The 23,606-nt window shown below is 38.3% G+C and overlaps 1 protein-coding gene across 1 annotated transcript; it reads left to right on the forward strand.

Moving 5' to 3' along the window:
• Window positions 1–2,091: 2,091 nt before the first annotated feature.
• LOC116248781 (uncharacterized) lies at window positions 2,092–15,944 on the forward strand. The gene is made up of 13 exons (XM_031621753.2): window positions 2,092–2,606; window positions 3,209–3,346; window positions 4,514–4,595; window positions 5,155–5,231; window positions 7,789–7,895; window positions 9,616–9,748; window positions 10,667–10,783; window positions 10,866–10,942; window positions 12,598–12,664; window positions 13,589–13,667; window positions 13,804–13,895; window positions 15,373–15,516; window positions 15,727–15,944. Exons 1-13 carry the CDS (start codon window positions 2,451–2,453, stop codon window positions 15,757–15,759), a joined length of 1,302 nt encoding a protein of 433 aa, XP_031477613.1. The 5' UTR covers window positions 2,092–2,450; the 3' UTR covers window positions 15,760–15,944.
• The last annotated feature ends 7,662 nt before the right edge of the window (window positions 15,945–23,606 follow it).

A 23,606-nucleotide genomic window follows, 5' to 3' on the forward strand; every position in this document is an offset into this window, starting at 1 on the left:
ATGTAAACATGACACCTAGGCAAATATGTTTTGTACATAAATACAGTTTTCTATGTGCACCTAAAACTCGTGTTCATTTTATTTGGCCTAGACAAGCCCTTGGACTTATAATGCCAGCAGCCCAAGATCTCAACGAAAGAGATCATGTGATCTAGAGGTCTCCTCACTAAACTCTGTGCTCGAGCTCTATGATGGGCGAGCCCCGACACACTCTTTCCTGGCAGTGGAGCCAAAGGGAAGGCCAATAGCGGATATGGCTCCCCTTCAAAATTTAAAAAAAAAAAAAGAAATCATTCAGCCTATATATATATATACTGTTTGAAAAGATTAGATCACTTTGTTCAGTTCAAATGTTTGAAATGAAAGACAACACAGTTTAAAAAGATTGGATCACTTTGTTCAGTTAAGTTCGAGTAACTCATAAAAGGTTCTTCATGGATTGGCTAAAAACAAGGGCTTCCGCCACGCTGTTCATGGCCACCTTGGAGTCACAGATCTTACTCCCTTTTTCCGTCATTTCTTCTAGAAAAAAAGTAGAGAGTTAAGCCAAATAAAACATTTCAAACTCGTTTGGTGTCAATATAGTAACTATGAATAGTCATCATCTCTCGAAAAAGGGTAAAAGAATGCGATCCATTATACGACATACAATGCATTACAGACAAATTATTATTAAGCTTAAATGATTTATTCCACTTACGGTAAAGATAATAACTTAGACAAATAAAAATAATTACTTAATAACATGGCCATACATTCATATAGGCATGAACAGTCGGCCCAAGTCCAATCAACAAATCAATTTAATTTATGACCAGCATCGTCTTCCATGGGAGCTTAACCCCGAGCAACCTTTCACTTCATTAATGTTACAGACGTTGCCGTAGAAGACAATGACAGATAAGTTAAGATCTTAACATAGTCAACCGATTGCTCAATAGATCAGTTCAGCACATGCTCATGGTTCATCAGCCTTACTTATGACGGAGTCTACGTGGTTAAAACATGTCTTTGTCCATGTTCATGTCAACATGAATGCAGACAGTCACTTGGGGAAACCAAGAAGTGTTTACTCTTTCAAGACATGACATTTACAATAACATCAGAGACAAAGGCATGCACAACCACCTGATAGAGACAGTTTAGAAGAATACTGCAGAGTCCCACAGGCTATGTGGACTTGTTACCTTACATTAAATGAGAAGCTTCTCACCCTTCATCGATTACAGACTACGAGTGTTCTCTTGTTAGCAGATGTGTGGTGTGCAGGAAACTTACTGAATCTTTATATCACTTGATGTTAGAATGTCACATTAGCCTCTACATTGTGGAAGCAGCTTGTTAGAAGAAAGTTTGATGTAAAAGTTAATGTGAAGTCTGCTATGATAGAAACTTGGAGTTTGTAAAGATTCAGCAGCGAATGGACAAAGAAGTGCTGGTGTATAGACAAAGAAGTGCTGGTGTATGAAAACTATGGAAGCTCATGAATGATATACCATGCATAGTCACAGATAATGTCTCATAGTTTTAAACGATGAGGTTTTTCTTAAGTATAATACGACGAGTTTGTAAAAAAAAAATGGTAAATTTTTTAAAAAATTTTAAAAACTAAAAGTAAGGAAAAATCAAATAAATGAGAAACTAATAACACCCACATCAAAAGATAAGTAGATTTGTAAATATAAAATAAAAAAATATGTTTGGCATTAAAAAAAACTGTATTTTTTAAGTTTTAAACGATCATTTAATTTATTACGTTTTTTCGTGTTTAAAAAAAAAAACAGTTTTCTTTTACTATGATATCATAACAATGGTGACATGACAGAAAAGGATTCCTGGTACAGTTTTGAAAACAACTGTTGAAGTGTCAATCATAGATTTGAGATACAAACGAGGTTAAGTTCTAAAGTTAGACTTGGTCCTCGGCCAAATTTTAGAGGATTTGATTGGATAATTTTCATAACCTGTCCCAGGGTAAACGTGGGTAACAGCAGGTTTTGCACCGGAAACACGTCCCCACACGATGGATCCCCTTTGAAATGTTTGAGCGGGCGACTGCTGCTGCGCCACCTAATCCGACCAACCAATCGTCAATCTGCCAGGCACCGGCACCGGCCGGTCCCCGTCAACTTCACAGGTGTCCACCAGGGTCCTAACGGTCAAACACATAACCAGGCCGACCACGAGCGACGGGACACGGTCTGGTAATGGCGTTAGCCCATCCCCACCAAGCAGTACGGATCCAAAACGATCGACGCACGTCGACCCCGTGCTTTGCACATCTTTGTTTTCGAGTGGAGCTAGTGGCCAGCCAGTAACATAGGAGATGCCGACATTCCAGGATCGATGCTTGGGGAACGCCGGGACAGTCTCTGCCAGCGGCTTCCTATTCAACTAACGAGCCACACGCGTTCTCGCCAGTCTCGCAGTGTCCACTCTGCCTGCGAGGGATGGCGTCCTACTCCCCTCTCAGGCCTTTGCCGGAAGAAGGAAGGCGGGAGATCGAGGAGACGGCCGGCCCTGCCTCCGCGCCGGCCACATCCCCTTCCTCCGCCGCTCGAGAACGCCTCGCGTCGCTCGACGTCTTCCGTGGCCTCACCGTTGCTGTACATCTCTCTCTCTCTCTCTCTCTCCCCTCTCTCTTTCTCTCACGTGGCAGAGGAATTGGCAATTGCACCATGGAAGCCAAGAAAAATCCATTGATGTGACTTATTTTTACGTGTTTCCTTCTATTTTAGTTTGGTTGGTACTTTATAGATATGTGAGAGAGAAAATTGCAGCTTCTCGGATCGCAGCTCTCCTCTGAATCTCTGATTGATCTTACTAATATACTTTCGTCCTCAATCTGCCACCATTTTTCTTAGGTCTATTTAACTTAAATTGATCATTGTGTAACTTATTTCTGATACATTAATCGGTTATTCAACTGGATTCTGGGCCACAATCCACTTTTAGGGGATTCGTGAAAATCATGCATAGGAGCTTGTATGGTCCATTAGAGCTCTTGTCCCCAAACCCATTTACGCTCAACACCAAGTAGAGTTTGATACTATTTGGTACTGGGGCTAATATTTGTTTCTGAATGGTGTCATGCCAAGATCACATTTCCAAATGCTGCTAGTTCCATTATTTCTTTTTTCTTGTTTATAGTGTATTCTGTTCATCGGTATTTTCCCACACTAATGGTGCAACTTTATGTGGGTTTCAGCTTATGATATTTGTTGATGATGCTGGTGCGGTACTCCCATCTATTGCTCATTCTCCATGGAATGGTGTACGATTGGCAGATTTTGTGATGCCTTTCTTCCTCTTCATAGTTGGTGTTTCTCTTGCGCTTGTCTATAAGGTAGAACTGGATACCTTGCAACCTTCGTCTACTTTCTCGTCTGTAAGTTGCATCGTCGTGTCACCTTGTTGGTTTTCCAAGGAGACAAATGGGATAGGTGATTTCTAAAGGCCAGTAGAGTTGGGTTGATTTACTGTTCCGGTCTGACATGGTTCTGGATTTGATTTATTTGATCCAGACAGCGGAATGCATGTGAACGCATTCCAAGTCTGTCAAATCCAGCATTCTAGTGCTGAAGAATGGATGCTTGGGTCCTTGCAGAACAATGTAACATACTATCCCCTTATCCCCTCTTCACCATATGTGTTTCCCTCAGAAACTGTGACTTTAATCATGGATCATGTGTGTTCAATTCCAAGGGTAGTTGGTTGATCAGATATTAATAGGCGACACTTTCATGCTTAAATGGTTAAGCTAAGAAGCACAAGTTGATCTATGTAATCTTACATATTGAGCAAGCAAACTTGGCTAGAGAATATTAACATATTTGAATTATGAGGCACCTTAAGAACCTTCTGGACCTAATGCATTTTGCAGGATATAATTTTATACAAATGTAAATGTAAATATAAACACACACATGTGAGGGGAGACTCAGTTCCTGACAGCTCCAAGTCAGACAACCAGAACAAATTTCTTTCTCTCTCTCTTTTCAATAAATTATCAACAATGAGCAGTTAATAGAGAAAGAGGGAGATAGAGGAAGTTGTTCTAGTTGTCCCAACGTTGGATTGTCATTATTTATTCTCTCTATATACGAGCATATATTCAAGTGTTTATGTATCATTGATGTATTCAATATTATAGTGGCTTCCAACGCGTTCTCTTGTTGTTCAGAAGAGAAAACTTGTATGCAGTCATTTTATTGCTAGGCCTCTAGGTGTTTGATGTAGAATAAATGTTTAAATTTGAAGGAAAAGCTACGTATGCAGTCATTTTTATTGCTAAGCCTCTGGGTATTGATGTAGAATTTACAAATGCTGATTAATAAAATAACAATGAACAGATGATCTCAATAAGCATGTGCATGCCTGTATATAACAGTAATAGGTGGCTCTTTGAGTGATGAGAAGGAGGTCGAGTTTGTCTTCAATTGAAAAAAAATAAAAAACAGCAGATACAAGTTACATGTTTCTGGCATTATGTTTTTGCCTTTCAAATATGCAGAGAATATCCAATCCACACATTGCAACCTGTAAGGCAACTTTGAGATCAGCAAAGCTCTTCTTTATTGGCATCTTTCTCCAAGGTAATAATTTAAAAAGTTTAAACATAGCATGTATCAGTATTCTGTCGCGTTGTTTATCATTGTTTTGGGACATCTGTTATGTCTTATTCACTTTTTAGATATGTTATGTAAATTTTCAACTTTTAGTTATTTATCTCTGTTACTATCTTTCACAGTGAGAAATTTACTGCCCATAATTGAGCAACTGAAAAATGATTTGCTGCTGATTTAATGGGAACTCTGTCTGAGATGTTAATGAACGGCACAATTATGGTCAGATGTGAAATTTTGTATTTGTTTCAATGGAATTTATACCACAATGCCTTTAAATTTGGCCCATCAGAAGAGGAAAAATGGACACTGAAAACCTAAAGAAAGTGAAATCTTACTTGTTTTCTGCTTGATGTTGCAAAAACATTATTCTGAGATATTGTCAGCAATTTTGCTGATACATCTGTTGATGGGATTTCTTTGACATGGTTTTGTTTCAAACTTCAACAACGTTCTGGTTAAAGCCTATAAAAATCATTTCATTATCCATTATGATGAAGGAATGCACTCACATTTAGTTGAGTTTCAGGTGGTTATTTCCATGGAGTAAATAATTTGACATTTGGTGTTGATATTGAGAAGATTCGTTGGCTAGGTATTCTTCAGGTATAAATGTTTTCTGCTAATTCTTTCATTTTAGGCAAGGCCATTAAATTGCATTATTCCACAGGTATACTTTAATTCGTATGGTGGGTTTTTGCTGTGTTGCAACCTTACTAGGAGGATCATGCACTTTTTGTTGTTTTTTTTCCCATGAATTGTATATTCTCTTCATTGGTGCAGATCTGACAAGGGTAGACCATCAGAAAGTACATTTATACTCAGCACAGGATGCATGTAGTTTGTAATGCGATCTTTCGAACTTACAAACTCAACCTTTGATGTCAGTCACTCCTGGAGGCGGTTCCATGTGGTCTTCCTCCTCAAATTTCCATGGAATACTTTAATGACACCCTGCGGCTATAGTTCCAATAGTTGATACTTGCGGCCTCCTCAAGCACCTCTAGCTGTTTAGTAACTTTAGTTAGACAACCTTTCAGACGTTCTGGCAGAAAAGATCTTCCAGTACCAAAAGATCTCCCAGTAGCACTAGATGAGATATGAATGCTTGAGTATATAGCTGCATCATGCAGCTGCCCTATATATTTTTGGCATTTGTCTCGTGAAGAACTACTCGTTAGTTTTCCAGAATGTGTTTGTTATTTCTTTCTGCCACATCATTCTATTTGTAGCATAAGGCCATGCTTGATGTGGATCCTGATTTCACAAGGGAAATTTTAGAAAAGCAGAGCTTATGCATTTGCTCCTTGGAATCTTAGCATAAAGCTGTTATAATTTGTAGAAACACGCAACGGAAAGGAGAAACGGAGAAGAAACACACGATATACGTGGAAAACCTCAAGAAGAGGTGAAAAACCACAGAGAAGCTCTAACCTAGGGGCAACACCGCAACCCTAGGAGAGAGAATATTATTTTCACTTAATCACCAATTACACAATAAGTGGGATTATATAAGAGGGAGACCTGCCTAGGGTACCGAGCCACTCTCGGTACCCGCGCCCATGGGACCGGGTCCATATCTAGACTCGGTTCCCTATACAAGATATTCTAACACTCCCCCTCAAGCTTGGCATACATGTCAAACATGCCAAGCTTGCTCACATTTTTCTCGAATTGAGATGTACATAAGGCTTTGGTTAAAACATCTGCAATTTGATCTTCACACTTCATATACGGCAGGATCAACTCCTTTGAATCTATGCGTTCCCGTATGAAGTGGCGATCAATCTCCATATGTTTAGTTCTGTTATACAGGATGGGATTATTTGCAAGGTTAATCGCAGACTTGTTGTCACAGTACATCTTCATCTTCTCTTCCATTTCAACACCAATATCTGCTAGAAGAATCTTTAACCATAACATTTCTGTAACTCCCATAGCAACATCCATCTTGGGAGTCATCTCGTCGGCCATCACGTTCACCAAAGAGAAACACTACCCAGGACCAGGGAACACGACCGGGTGGTGAACCCAAGAACCACGACGATGGCAATGCGCAGGCGACGACTGCGGCGTTGGACAGAGGCAACGACGATGCTAGACAAGGCAACGGTGCTTGACCAGGCGAGGCGGCAGCGCAGGTGAAGACAATGGCGGCGGCGCTGGACTAATACAACGGTGGCGCGGGCTAGGCGACAGCGGCGCTGGGCTGGGCGACGGCGGCGCTGGGCTGGGTGACGGCGGCGCTGGGCTAGGCGACGGCGACGCTGCAAGCAGCGACGGCGTTAGCTCAGGAATAGGCGATGGAGGCGGCGGAAATAGCAGAGACGGCGGCCGGCGGTGGAAACTCCAGCAGTGGCGGAAAAAGGAAGGCAGAAACGTTACTGGCACACCAACAGTCTCACACGCGCTGGCTCTGATACCATGTAGAAACACGCAACGGAAAGGAGAAACGGAGAAGAAACACACGATATACGTGGAAAACCTCAAGAAGAGGTGAAAAACCACGGAGAAGCTCTAACCTAGGGGCAACACCGCAACCCTAGGAGAGAGAATATTATTTTCACTTAATCACCAATTACACAATAAGTGGGATTATATAAGAGGGAGACCCGCCTAGGGTACTGAGCCACTCTCGGTACCCACGCCCATGGGACCGGGTCCATATCTAGACCCAGTTCCCTATACAAGATATTCTAACATAATTAAAGCATGTGATAGCAGATCCAAATTACAAAACATTTCACAAGTTACTCAATTAGCTGGTAGCCAACCGCACAGCTAGCCTGGTGCAAATCACTCTGGCTGTCACTGAGTTGCAACAGAAATGTGATGAAATAATCTTGACATGCTTATGTGCCATTACAAAAATATGAACTGAACACTTGTTTAACCTTTTACTGGAAATTTGGAACTAGAGCAATCATGGACGGAAATGTATTATACTATGTTTCTGGTTTATGTAGCAGGTTAATGTATACCTGGAGCCATGCATAAACATGTTCAGACCTCCACTTATAATTGCATTATATTTCCTATGCCTTCAATCCTAATTTTATTCAGATCTTCGCTTCAGCCTCAATGAAATATTATATGCTTGACATACGCTCCTGCTACGATTATCCTTACACTATATCCTAAAAGTGTGTTGTTACTAATGCAGAGGATAGCTGTAGCCTACTTCTTTACAGCTTTATGTGAGATTTGGTTCACGCGTAAATCTTTGGTTGATATGAAATATGGACCGTTTGGGAGGTACTACATTCAATGGTAAGAATTTGAGAACTTTAGTAGTTCCATTTTCCATTTTATCCAGATTCCCTTAGTCAAAGATATTTTTGATGCATTTGTCATTGCACACAAATTCATTGCCTTCATTACCTGCTTTATCGAAAAATTATTTGCATTGTTGAATATTCTGATACTTGATACAAGATGAATCTTTGACTTATGGGAGTTGGCAATGAACACTAAGATGAAGAATCAGCTTGTTGAAATTGAAATGTTTTTTGTTCCATCTAGCGGAAGTTCATAATTGTTCTTTTAATCCAACATGCCTGTTACCCTAACAACATATAGAAATTAAAAACCGTTCAGAAAATGCATCAGATTTAGTTATATTTTTATCTTAAAATTAATATATGAAGTAGAAATAGCATATCCTTAAGATGAGAAGGAAAATGGCACTTTATGGATATATAAGGAAATGCACTTTTGTACTATCTGCAAATTAAATATGAAAAGTCGATTCCCCTGCGGGGTTGTTGAGTCACCTAACATAATATGTCTTCTGATCTATCTCAAATGCGAATATATGTGTCGCATGGGTACCTGCGATTATGTAAGATACCGGCATAGTTATGCAAGCAGGGGAGAACACTATTTTCAAATTTTTTTTTATATATATATATATATATTAGAGAGAGAGAGAGATGCATATAATATTTACATTTATATATATAAACATATAAAAATGTACATGTATACTTTCACAATTATGGATGATATTCAAGAATGTCATGATGGTCTTATAATGGAAAACAAATAAGGGACAAAATGGTTGCAATATTTTCAACTTCTTGAATATGTGATGCTCCAATACAAATTTCATAAATCTGGTATGTTTACTTCTTCATCACTTCCTGTATTTTGATGTGATTTTCCTTTTATCTTCTTAACTTCTCTATGTTTTGTTTGCTTTTCTTAAAAGGTGACTATCAAGAAAAAGATGAAAAAACAAATTTAATAAGGACTCTAACGAATACAATTCTGGGGATAGTTCTGGATGCCCATGAAGTGACACATCATCTCTGGTTTAATTTCTTCACTGAAAGCATCACAAGGGAAAATGGTGCTGCCCAGGACGTAAACTGATTGATCAAAATGTTCCCTTGACAGCATCTCTTCTTAATAGGTTTCAAGCGATGGAAGAAATTTTTAACTTTTATATTAGGAGAATATGGTATATTGTCCTTATTTCTGTGTGTATAGTTTTTGCTATGCAATAAATAATTCCTCGATTATTCCCTTAAGCTTTTCTTTTTTCTTTTCTTATGTTTTGAGAAAATTGCCTTTCTATTAGATTATCTGTGGAATAAATCCATTGTCTTAGTAATCTCGAAGTTAATCAATTTTTATCAAGGAGTTCGTTAATTGCATTATACAATAAATAGCATGGTTTTCCCTATTATAAGGTTGTGTTACATGATTTATTTACTAGCCAAAAATAAATTTGAGTTTACCATCAATGACTAGCAATTGTCGTAGTTACCGAAATTTTTGAGGTGAATGTTTGACATTCTCATAATGCACCTTAGTAATACACAGGCAGTTATTCTCTCTGAACTTGATTCATTCAACTTGTTACTGACATTTCATTTATTCAAAGACTTTTTTATTTGAACATTTGATATTTTACACTTTGTAACTTATGTGTGATCTCGGGTATTTGCAGTTTACCTGTAACACATCTTTTATACCGCTGTTTCAGGGTATTTGCAGTTTTTCTGTCTGTCACATACTTGGGACTTCTGTATGGTTTGTATGTTCCGGATTGGCAGTTCGAGGTTCAACAGTTGGAGTCTTCTACACTTTTCTCAGGCAACACTAATGAAGCTTATAAGGTATTGCAACAAGTCCTTGCATATTAGCAGCTCTTTTGCCAGTTTCACTCAGTACAACGGTCACCTATGTTTCAAATGTCAGTCATTTACAGTATTATGTCAACTATGCTGCATCATTGAATGCTTGGATAAACATTGGCATTCTAAAATTTATACCCTGTTTTGAAAATCATTTTTTAGTTCAATTTAAAATATCAAAGCAAAAACAGTAGTTAATGATCTAGGGGAGACATGCAAGACGCATGTGGAACATAATAGAAGTATGTGGAGAAACACAAACTGAAGTTGAAGTCTGGCTCAATAAGGCGCAAGGTTGTTTGCATTTGAGGATCATAAAGGATGCGTTAAAGTATGTCTGATTTGCGTTTTGGAAACAAGTAAGTATCTTGCTTCCAAGAGAAGCTTTTAGAGAAGCAAGTTTCCCTTCCTATACTGAAGTTTCTGACAACCTTGACTGACATAAAACACGATATAAGTGTGAGCATTGCATTTGAACTTCGGACCAGCAAGTGTTAATTGAGCTTCATCTTCATGAATCTTTCAGGAACCATGAAGAAAGAACGAGTTGTGTTTTTCAGTTTTGAAATCCCAAATTGCTCTATATTAGGACAAATTAGTTCCTTTGAACTTTTGAAAATTATTGAAAATGAGTATTGTCTAGAGTCAGTTTAGACTGACTTGGGCTATTATTTTTGCAATTCAGCAATTTTCACTCTCCTCCATGTATTGAAAATGACTGTGCGATCTGCTTGTCAAATCTTCCAAAACGAAGATACTGAACTTCTAAATACACTTCTTTTTTCTTAAGAGGAAATATAATTGCCCTAATCAGGTTTTACAATGTCATATTCTGATTACAAAATGTCCTGTGCTGAACTTTTAAACTTGTATTTATCCCTGATCTTAATCTTTTGGCAGGTCAACTGTTCTGTTAGAGGCGACCTTGGACCAGCTTGCAATGCTGCTGGATTCATTGATCGCTATATCGTGGGTATCCAACATCTATACAAAAAACCTGTATACAGAAATTTGGAGGTGTTGACTTATCTGGGCAAGATAATGTTTAATTATTTTATGATGGTTCCAAATTTTCTTGTTGATACTATTCTTTTTGCAGGAGTGCATAAGTCATAAGGCTCAAGAAAGTCCACCTGTATGGTGCCATGCACCATTTGATCCAGAAGGCATCTTGAGGTCAATTTGCAGAGTGCAATTCTTTCTAAATTATCTTACTCCGGATTGTGAGAGGACTTGCAATTGATTTAGCTTGATGAAGACATCCACACTGTTTTTCACATGATTTGGCTTGTTCAACATCGGGATTCAATGGCCACTGGAACCCGGGTTGGCTTGTATTTGTATTTAATAGATTGTAGAGCCATCCACAGACCTAAAATATTCCTGTTACCTTGTGAAAGATTGCGCTTCATACTTGCTGACGTGTCTTTAAGCCAAATGCAAACAGCTAGAAAGAGTTCAGACAAAGAGTGCAGATAAAAGTTGAGCACTTAGTGTCTTATTCTTTTGGATAGGCCAGATGCAATTAGGCCGATCCTACCAGTTTATGCCAAGATACACACAAGGACACTGAACCATTGACTGCCTTTGACTTGAAGCATTTGAGAGTTGGGTCTAACCCCTTAGCCAGGTTAGGCTCAGCTCTTGTTGGGTATTGACTGCTTAAAGGCATTTGATATAATTGATGTTCTAGATCAACTTCATAATCCTTTTGCTCCTGGCATAATTGAGAAGCAGAACATCTTATTTCAAAAAATTAAGTTTATTTATCATCATATTTTCATGGGTTTTTAGTTATATATTTATTTCATGCAACCTAAAATGTTGTTTTGTTCTGTCTTATTCTTTTTTCAAAACTTCTTTATGAATTATGAAAACCGTCATTTTTGATATGTTTTTGTTTGTCATTTTTGTACTTTTTTGGCTTTTGAGTGGTAAAATTTCCCAAATAACAAATTCACCAGAACAACCTTTACTTTTGGAAGATTTGCCTTTGTTTGGTCTAGCCTAGAGGCCTGAGACCAATATCTATGACTATGTTTGCAATTTACATGCTTATCTTTTGGTGTATGGGATGACAACTCAAGGCAACTTGAGATATGTTGTGGTTAAACATTTTTCTTGTCAGTTATCATACTAAGGATTCTTGTTGGATTCACATGCAATTTTTTGGTAGGACAAGAAGTGTCAAGAACTTACATTTCCAACTAGTAGTGGACTTACCTTTGGTTTCATGAGTCATCCATGGGCTTATTTTGGAGACCTTTTGCTTTAAGGCGCATATGCTTGCTCCTCTTGCCTGTTCCTTTGCTGGTGCCCTAGTACTACAACTTGAGAAAGTGTGCTTGCCTAAGTGTCTGCCTAGTCAACTGAGCAACCAAAAGTCTGTAGGATACATTGTTGAACTGAACTTCCAATTGGTATAGATTAGCCTGACTAGTCAACCCCTGAGCATTCTTCAGAACAGTTATAGGGTGTAAAATTATATTCTTTACCCCCTTCTGACATAACAGGAACAAAGGGGAACGGAGGTTTAAAATCTGCAACCTTCCTCACATTCCCCCCAACCCCCCTTTTTCTCTCTCTGCCCAGAGATGTCTCATTTTATGCAAGGGATATATTAACATATGTATATCCTTTATGCGTGCTCTACATTTGCTCATCTACAAATGTGTGTTCCTTTTGTTTAACTGATGCATTTTGAATCATGGAATATACACATCTATATGGATTACATGTATAGGTTTCTAGTATCTGTATGTCAATGTGCTGCTAGCTTGTATTTTCATATTAGGTCTTTGGTCATCTGATGCACTGACTTACATGTCCAGCTCCTTAATGGCTATTGTGACGTGCATTACCGGGCTTCATTTTGGTCACACTCTTATACAACTTGAGGTCTGATTCTGCTTCTGCTTCTTGGCTCATGTGAATGATTTACCGGCTTGCTTGGTGGGATTACATCTTCTCTTTTTTCTGCAAGTCAAAACTGAGGTTCTTAACTGCTTTTCCTTTATGTGTTTTGAGGAGTGTGATGTCAAGTAGATGCGTGTATAGTTCAATTGCTTTGGTTGCCGTCTGTTCAGGCTGCTTTACTTTTTAGCTGACCAAGTTGATTCAAGAGCTATTTCAAGGCAGATACTAATCTGATAGGACCATTCTTTCATAAGTTCCCTAATTTGAGCAACGTAGTGCTGATTTTCCCCTTTGAATTGTTTGCACCAAGAAGGAAAGTGAGTAACATAAGTAAATTACTGTGATACCATGAAATGAGAACATCTGGTATCTCTTGATGGCATTTCTAAAAAGCATGCTAGGTGTATATTTTCCATGGTAACATTGATTGGAGTACTACATAGTTTGAACTTCAAAAGCCAAAATATACATGTCAGCATCCTTATTCACAGGGTTCCATGTGCCATTCTTAAAGTTGCTGCCTTATGCTGTATTGATCATGTGACCTATGCCAGATTGTGTGGCCACATTAGCACAGTTTCTAAACTATGACTATGGGGCTATTGCTAGGTACAGTCACAAAGAGAAAAACAATTACGTGCCCACAAACACATGGAGACATTTACTGAAATAATAAGTTAAAAAATTCACATAACTTATATAGAGGGACTAAGAAGTCCCCTTTGCAACCCAAGATTAGAAGAAAAAAGTTTCATTTCATTGGGTCTGCTTCCGACTTGAACTTGTCTGACCTGTAAGCTTAAGCAAGGGGCATATGTTCTATCAGATTATGGCCGTAGTCTTTCTTTATATCTAATAAATGTTACTGGTAGATTAACATCGTTTGCTAAATTAATTATGTTTCAGGACCACTGGGATAGGATAAATCACTGGTTGTTACTCTCGTGTTCATTACTTGCCTTTGCATCATTGTTTGTCTTTATTGGTATGACTCTTCTTCTCGAGATTTATTTCCGTGCACTGTGAAGTTTTGTAATTTATGCCTTTCAGAAAATGCAGCTTAAACTTGTTTAGTTCACTGTTTTCTGAATGTGTAATGTTTTTTTGCTGTTTTCTTGTAGGCATTCCTTTGAACAAATCTTTGTATACAACTAGTTACACATTGCTTACTTCTGGATCTGCTGGTCTGGTGTTTGGTGGTATTTATTTATTGGTGAGATGCAATGACCACCATCTTTTGATTGGTACAAACATGATTATAATGTTTTTGAGAGTTTATGTTGCCTACATGCTTTCTGGTCTTAATGTACTCCAAGTGTTACATAATCAGCATTTTGTTCAACAAAAGAACCTGATTTAATGTTGCTAGTACCACTTTTCATGGATGAACTGTTGCTAAGGGCAAAAATGTCATATATATATATATATATCTTGAAAGAGTGAGGGAGACTTGATTAGACATGTGCAATCCAGACAACGTGGAGAACTCCCTCTATGTCTCCCTCCTATTCCTTTTTCCCTCTCCACAACCATCTTCTCTGTGGATCATAATCCCTCTCTCACACACTAAAGGGCATTTAGCTTGTCCCTTTTACTGGATTCACGTCTTTCTCATTCTCTCTCTCACCCATGTCTTCTCCCCCTTTCTCCCCATATCATGCTCACCATTAAGCATTAAAAAGTGCTGGGCGGGAGGGAGTGGGAGGGAAAGAGAGAGAAGAGAGAAAAAGAAAGAACTTATTCAGCTAGTTTAACAATGGCAGAGGTATCAACAGAAAATAAAAAATTATTTTATGGGTGGCCGTTTTTGTTTCCTGCAACTTTTTTTTTTTTTTTTTTTGGGCAGGGGGGAGGTGGGGGAGGGGGGTGTGGTGGAGTGGGCAGGGGGATTGGGTGGGGTTTGATTAAATTAGAAGGGACATATGGCATTTTAAAATAATTTGAAAGTTCTTAAGATCCAGGGTAGACAGGGCCCCACTGGCTCTGCCCCTGCACAACATGTTCCTCCCTCTTTTCTCTCTCTCTCTCTCTCTCTCTCTCTATATATATATATATATATATATATATATATATATATATATATATATATATATATATATATAAGCCATTGTTCTGTCAGTTTTTGCAAATCCAAGCATATGGGAGCGTGCAGATTATCCAAAATAATGTGTTAAAATGTTCTGAAAAATCTGATGCTCAAACTAAGTTTTATAAGGATTCCAGAATTAGCACTCTTAAATTTTTTTCCCTATAAAAATTTTGATCTGGACGATGGATTTTCATCTTTTTGTTCTGAATCCAGCATTTTTGAACATTCTGGAATCAGAATCAATCTGTGTGGTGTGTTATTAAATTGTTCAGAAGGTTGCTAAAAAGCATTAACCAGCACCCATCTCTCTCTTTCTCTACACACACACACACACACACACACACACACATATATATATATATATATATATCTGGGCTTGACATCAACTCACGTAATGAGAATGGAATACTCCCTGGTTGTAGCCAATCAACATGCTGATTATTATGTTTATCCTCATTTCTGATTTCCATTCTTCTCTCTCTGACTTTCAAAGTAACCAGTCATAAAGCATGCATGCTTATGTTATTATGCCTTTCTGATTCGGTATGCTCTATTATCATCACGGTCAACCTAACATTTTTGCATGGATTTTCTCTTGCAGGTGGATGTATATGGTTGTAGGCATCCAACAATTGTGCTGGAGTGGATGGGAAGGCATTCTCTCAGCATTTATGTGCTGGTCGCATCTAACCTATTATTTATTGCAATTCAAGGCGTTTATTGGGCTTACCCTGAAAATAACATAGTAAGTTTTCATATATTTACTGCTTATTTTTCAATCTATATTTCTTGCACATTGTTCAATCAAATGCATTCTTGTAAAATTTCCAAGATATCTACTGGAATTATCATTCCTGTTGTATCATAAGCATTACAAAGCCTACTGGAGTTTCAACTAGATTGAGTTTAGTAGCAGAAATTGGTAATATGCTATGGTTATTATCGTGCTTTGCAGATTAATTGGATCATTTCCCTCGTACACAAGTGATGTTCGGAGGCTGTGGTGTCCTGCCGGCTTTTATTATCTTTATATTTGTTCATTTGAGCTGCATTTTTTTCTCAATTTTTATTTTTCAGATCCTCATTGTACAGAGACTTATGACGTGTGTATTAATCTGTAAAACTAAAGATATTAATCCATGGAGACATATATCCAGAGGGGCCTTACTCTTATAGATGGCTATATGCTTCTTGTTTTTGTATATTATTGACTGCTAAATTTTGGCGTCTGTTGTTTGTTAGCAATTTATATATAAGCACGTGAGCTTGTACTTTATGAATTTGTGAGTTATTTCAGCTGCATCAATATGCGCAGTCTGTGGATGACTTTTTTGAAATACCATCAAGTTTTCACTAGACCTTGTCGAAGATTCAGCACGTTTTTACGTAGTACCATAGCTTGGTGAAGTTTGGTGGTCTGAATTCTGCTTCTCAAGTACACAGGTTGGCTGTTTGTTGCTAAATCCTAGATTTTTGGAAGTTGTGGTGCTGCCAGAGACTCTATTGTGAGCTCATGGGCCATGGCTTTTCATCAAATTTTTAGAAGACTCTTCTTTCGAAAGCTGCACGTTGTTATGGTTGAGCATTGTGAAACCGCATTTTTTATTGGATTCAAGCTTAATGGATTCAGAAACTATCTTGTTTTGGCTGGAAATTTAGAAGCCCACATCGAGAACCTCTGAAAGTAGAAACTGTGACTGGGCCGGCGTGTACTCAATATTAAGGGTGTGTTTGTCGGGTGGGGATTCTGCTGATCAAGTGGGATCCCCTTCCTCGTTTTTTTTTAAAAAAATCATCGTTGTTGCCAGTAAATGTTGAAAATGAGTCCTGGATTTCAGAGCTAAATTAGGGATTTGTTTCCACGGATTTTAATCCCACTGCGAGTCTGCGAGGGGGATGCAATTAAAATCCTCGGAAAAGAACCCAACCGCAGCAGCAACACATCTCTCTCTCTCTCTCCATTTCCAAGAATTTAAGAAAATTAAACAACATATGTAGAAAACTAAAGCTGAATTCAATTGCCAATTTGCGAGAAAACATAAAAAAAATAAGCACTATACTTTGCCATAGAGAACACAAACCGAAATTTGCAAAGAAAAGAAAAACAATCACCAAAAGATCTTAAAACTCCAACCAAATGGGACAGATCTTATTTTGTTACAGCATTAACCAATAACACTAAAAGCCCCATTGCAATGCAAACCTGCTGGGTAATGACCCCCTTCCCATATTATTAACAAAAAAATGGATAAGTACAAATATACAATGAGACGAAAAATCAAACAACATGATTAGTAGAGGCTAGAGTTTCGCAGCAATTTGGGAGGGAAACCATGTAAACAACGACTTTACAGAAGCATTAGAACAGAGAGTCTGTTAGATTTCCAAAACAGGATTGGAGTTCCTGAATTCTTTTTGTACACAAGGGTTCTTATAGAAAATAAAATAATAGAAAGGAAACGTCTAGCAATTAAAGGGAAGGTAAAACGATTGTCGACGTCACCATCTGCATTCTTATCAATTCAACCTCCGTTGCTCTGCACCCAGAACTCCCTGTCGGAAGACGGAGCCACGCCGGAGAAAATACTGCATGGCATCGAGAAAGAAGGTAAATGGAAGATGCAAAGAACGTTGTGAAGAAATAAAATAACGAGGGCTACGCGCACCGAAAAATCTCGTTGTCATCGGCGTGGTTGAGGAAGATGGAGCCGCAGGAGGGGTGGTTCTCATCTGTGGAAAGGCGGGCGAGCTCTGGGAAGCTTCTCCACCCACGCGTTGCCTCTTGGATCGATTGATCATGTAGTTTCGTGATTTGCAAAACTAATTGTCATGTCATTCGAACACCAAACACCACTGAAACTTGGTTTTGAAACTATATATATATATATATATATATATATATATATATATATATATATGACTGAATATTAACTTTGATCATAAAGCAAAATGAATGGTTGAGATGAACAAGAAAAATAAAATATGAATTAATACCGATGAAAATATTCATCACTTTCTTTTTTTCTTGTTTGTCTTTTAACCGCTTATTGTGATGAATCAAATGGTTGGCTGACTTTGAACCATTTCAAGTTTTTATATATAATATATATTATATAAATTAAAATTAAAATCAACTAGTTTTGATTGCATGGCTATTGATTTATCATTTTCTTTCAGCGGCACAAGGTAAAAAAATAATTATCCGACCAATATCTATATATAAAAGGTTAGTCGAAATAAGTGATGAGCCATTATTGAATGCTAGCTGTGTAGGTAACCTATACTAACGTCCCTATCGGATATTAATGGAAGCAGACTAGGTGCGTATTCAATTTAAAATTTTAAATATTTTAAATTGATTTAAAAAATGAGAATTGCAACCTGTCGAAGTGGACCTTTCGGGGAGGTGCTCAGTGCTCTCAACCTTTTATTAAAAAGAATGTGTAAGTAAAACCAACATCTTATAGGAGAGTTAGAAATTTTTGGTTAAAGAACACTAACAACATATATTTTAAATTAAAAAGGGCATTCATATATGAATAAATAAATATAACTAAGGTCTTAATGTATAATCAAAGCAAGTTCTGTGCACTGGTGTGTGTGGCGACTGCCCACACCAACCCACACTTGTCTCCAGCACTGCAGCCTAAGCTCCAAGTTTTTACTCAGTCTAGACGCATGAGCAGATCATTCAGTACTGCTTTTAAATTCATCCCTTCTGGTCTCACACTGGGGAATTAGTTAATGAATAAGAAAGAGGAACCCATCTTCTTACAGTTGGTGCATGCCAATTGTCGGCATCATCATGGAAAAGAATTTACTACTTGCTCTACGTAGAATTAGTATTTTGAATTGAAAAAAACTTCTTTTCAGATTCTTGTCCGGCTGGGACGTGTCTGGGATCGGATCGGAAAAGTGAGCGGCCTTTGTAGAAAAGTTCCCGGCTGACGTCGGGTTGCGGGGAGGTGATTGGGTGGAGTGAAAATTTTTTGGATATAGGGCACTGTTGTATAAACTTTTATTTTAAAAGTGGCATAATATATATAAATAAGTAAATAATTGTAAGACATCGATGTAAAAATAAACAAAATTTTGTTGCGGGTGCTCACGCCAGCCTATATGTAGCTCCGGCACTAAGGTGGAGCATCTTGAGGTTATCTCAGCTGTTTAGGCAATGTGGGCAACTAAGACGAGGAAAGAAGAGATTTTGTATATTTCAGAACAGTGTAGTTGATGTTGTCTCAAGGGGCATAGTGCAACCTGGCGGCACAGTGACTCATACTTAAGGCTGTTTGGTTTTCATGGTCAATATCATTAGGGCCGCATAAAGAGCCGAGCCAACTGTAGACTCGAAATCGCTCAAAAAAACTCGGCTCATGCTTGACTCGTTTATAAACGAGCCGAGTTTGAGTTTACAAAGAGACTCATAAAGATAAATGAGTCGAGTTCGAGTTTTAGGAACTCAATTCTTTTATACTCGACTTGACTCGCAAACCAGTACTCTATATAATACTTTCAAAACCGGTCTACCGGTTTTAACCTTTATGGTAAAAATAGACTTTTACAAGTTATACGAGTTAAACACTTACACGAGTTGAACTTATCGACCTGCAAAAACAAATCATTTGAAATATCTCTTTGTCTAACCAGGTACTTCCTAAAATTTGAGGGAGGATGAAAATGGAAAGCGTATTGTAAAATATCCAACATTATGAAATAAGATGTTCCTAAGAAGAGAAATGTCATTATTGTTAAAGATAATGCTGCAACCCATAAAGAAATGATATCTAAGAAGATAAAAACCAATGAAGATAATAATAAGATTGCTAACAACAGGAAGGGTTGTCGAGCTGGAGTTGCAAACAAAATAAGGAAAAATATCTAGAGATTATTTTAAACAACGAGTATAAATATCAAATCTCACACTATTGATCCTTGAATTCATGGTAACCTTCTACGGTGAAAAAACACATTAAATATCCTACTTTCTTTCTTTTCATTTTTTTAATTTCTCATGTTTTTTGAGAGCTTTTAAGGGTATTGCAGGAGTTTTTTATTATTTTTAAGTAGAACAAAAGAATAGGATAGCTAAAGAAAGTGAGATGCTAGCAAACTGTGTTGACTTGCTAGTTCTTATGTTATAATTCTACCTCTTCTTCCGCTGTTTCTTTATTGCTCTCTTCTCAATTCTCTTCCTCTTCCTACCTCCTCCTTCATACCCTCCTCTTCCCAAGTGCATTTCTTTAATGCTTTTCTCTTTGTTTCTTTCTCTCTCTTTCAGTCATTTGGATGTATATAAAGTGTTTATGCATTAGGCTGAATGAGTTAGTGTTTGTTTTTATTTGTAATCGCATTAACTGTGTTATTAATAGATATTATTTCTAAATTCTAACAAATGAAAACGTCTTCTTTAATTTCATGTTCATCCCCTTCTTCTAACGTTACTAATCAGTAAAACTACAACCGAAGCATCAACACTGACATATATAGTGAGCCAGGAAGTTAAAACGACACTGGCCCACAACAACTCTGACGTTGAATTGGTCCATCCATGCAATTGTGGAGCTTCAACATGAAAAAAAAGTGTCACTAATACATTTACCATCACTTATGTTTCTTGGTTGTTAATCCCAAATCTATTTAACGAGATCTCAGGGCAGAATTAAAACAGATACAGATTAAACTAAAGATATTAGGCAGCGATTTCATTTAGAGCCACAAGTCTAAGCAGAAATCCCGTAGAAGCCACAATTGCTGATTCCCGATACAAAGAAAAAAGTAAGCAAGCATTGAGGTCCTAGCTTCTGTGTTAAGAATGCAATAGACACCCCATGTTGTGCATCTGTCAAGGATCGAAATAGAAGAACTAATTCATATGCAAAGATTACTCAAAATAATAACCAAATCCTAAGTTAGAGTTTTGGAAGGTGTTATTCACATGGTCTAGAGAAGTATTGATCTTGAAATCAGGGGTGCCACTGTAGAGGCAAGTACCGGTTCTTGTCATTTCTCTCTCTCTCTCTCCCTCTCGTATTTATATGGAGATATAAATTTGTGTACATTTATATATGCCAACATCACTTTTGATTATTATTATTTTTAATTCGACAGTGAGGGAAAGATAAAATGGCGGGGTTCGGATCCAGCTTTTATTAACTCAATTAATTCGATTATATGTAACTGGATAGTTTTGGATTTAGATTTAGACTCCAACGCTATTTTCCCAAAACCGAATATGTAATCAGACCAGATCTGTATCCGTTTACGTCGGATATTAATCCCAGATTCAATTGGTTGTGGAAGCATCAATCGGCGTTCGATTATCAATCAGATTCAAATTTTTATCAGATGTAGCTAAAGGTTCCAAAATCGAGTCCGTAATCCACTATATCATGGGTACTGCACCCGAATTCCATCCGCAATTAAATGAGATTTCATATTGACAAAAACACTACATGATCTGAAACCTATAAAATTTTTTGAGTTGCGACATCTTGTCACTTGACGTGTAATTCACATCAAATGGAGTTGGTTTTGTGGAGCTTGAATTTGCTATATGCTTGCATCACTAACTATGAATGAACAAATTTCATTGTTTAACTAAAGCCACTTTGAAACACAATTGCAGAGAGTGGATGTCGTAGGGACTCTGGCGCAGAAAACTTTTCTAGGAATACATTAATTCGCATAAAATGAAATATAAACAATAGTACAAAAAACCAAGCTCCAATGAAAAGTTGGAAGCTGAAACCAAAGTGCATCAGTTCAGAACATTGCAGAAAGCTGTTGTGAGAGAGAGAGAGAGAGAGAGCTATAGCCAACGTCACAAAAACCAAAGCTCCAATGAAAAGTTGGAAGCTGAAGCCAAAGTACATTAGTTCAAACATTGCAGAAATCAGTTGAGAGAGAGAGAGAGAGAGAGAAAGAGAAAAAAAGTGAGAGGTTTCTAAATTATGGTTAGCCGCTTGGAAAGAATAGTTGGAATCCACTGCCAACCAAATCCCACATCTAACTTCCCTTGTGGGATTCAAGTTTGAGTGAGCCTCCCTCTTGGCTCTCGGCACGCTGCCTACCGCGTTCACGACTTCGGCCTGACGAAATGCGGCACTCTCTAGTCCTCGCGCTCAGCGCTTGTCGGTCCTCCCCGTGCTTGCTGCGGCCTGCGGCTGACTCTCATCAGCCGCGTCTCCTGTGTAGGCAGCCCTGCCGGCATCTCTCGGCTTGGGTGGCCTTTGATGCTTCTACCTCACGACTCTGATATCTCTTCCTTACGTATACCATTCGCTATCTCCCTGGTCTATAGTCCTTGGGAACTATGCCCAGTTGAGGTTTCAAGCGCTCATGGACCTCTTTAAGCTGTCGTCCGTCGTCCATCCCATCTTCTTTTCCGCATACCCGTTGCCCTTCTACTATGCTGTCCTGCGTTCGCTTCCGGCCATAATCCCTTGGCAATGTGTTTAGCAGGGTCTTTTGCTGTGAGGATAGTCGGTCCCCATTCTTCGGTGTTTCGAGTTCATGACCCATGCATAGCTCCACGGTTTGGTTCTCATCTAACGCCTCACTTTGGCAGTCGGTTAGCTGCCATGCTAATTCCCCTTCTGGAGGGTCGTGCATTGTCCCCACACTCGGATGGACGACCTCAGTCATGTGGCCGCCCTCCAAATACTCGAAATGAAAGCTGGGCACAATCAGACGGCCTCTTGCCCAATGGCCTTTTACCAAATGTTGCAGCAAGAGTAACAAGAAAACTGAACAGTGACAGATGGTTAAAAGCAGAAGAGAGAACTGCAGAATTGATTGCCTGTATCCAGCCAAACCAACCTTCTGAAGAACGAAGGAATGCAGTTGCCAATTATGTGCAGCAGCTGATCATGAAGTGTTTTTCTTGTATATGCTGGAGTTTGTGCAACTATGATATGGTTTTTGTCTATGAATGTTTCTGTCTCTCTTTGGATGGAAGCAATGAAAAAATAGAGTACAAATAGAAACATACCCAAATTGTCTCTATTAGCCATACGAAATCAGTCATTGTTGACGTTTGTTCAGAAGGTTTGTCGACACGTTTGGCTAGTTGCAATACTTTCTTCCTGTGGCATACATTGTGGGCATGGTTGTTAAGAAGTTGATTGTGCCCCAGCATTGGTTCAATGCAATGTGATTATGAACTGCATGATGTTGCATCAAAATGTGGATGAACACATGAATGTGTGCACACTGTGCGACTTGTATATGGGTACATTTTTACATATGCATATATGATTGAGGGCTATATTTAGTTTCTATAAATACGATCAGAGTGGCTAGATCTATTTTCTTGTATATGTTTTGGGAGTGATTTTCATTATTAATCTACTTTACCAAACTCTGAGGGCCATTAAATTTGATTGTGTATAATACAAATGCGAAAGAACATAATTGGACTTGTATGTCATGTTATATTTCCCACTTGTACTCATAAAAACAACAAACTTAGAAATATAGCAAGATATATGTCAAAGGACTTCCGAATACTTTTAACATGACACATGATTGGCGAGTTGCAATACTGTCTTCCTGTGGCATACATTTGGTAAAAGGCCACCGTAGAGTTGGCAATTAAACCCCCTTTGTTAGTATCCTTCCCATTCTCTTCTTTCCTACCCGCGAACCACCCCTTTTCTTTTCTCACCACGCGCCCGCCCATTCGGAAAAGTCTTCGATTCATCTCTCTTTCCCCTTTTCTTTCTTCTTCTTTTGCTTCTTTTCGCCTGGTTGGGGGGTTTCGATTCGACTGCCGGTGATTCTTCGTTGCGAAGGCGTTGGTGATCGTTATTCTTCGGTTTGCCAATTGTTTTT

This window comes from Nymphaea colorata, chromosome 2 (genome assembly GCF_008831285.2).
Source record: "Nymphaea colorata isolate Beijing-Zhang1983 chromosome 2, ASM883128v2, whole genome shotgun sequence".
In the NCBI taxonomy this organism is placed as follows: Eukaryota; Viridiplantae; Streptophyta; class Magnoliopsida; order Nymphaeales; family Nymphaeaceae; genus Nymphaea; species Nymphaea colorata.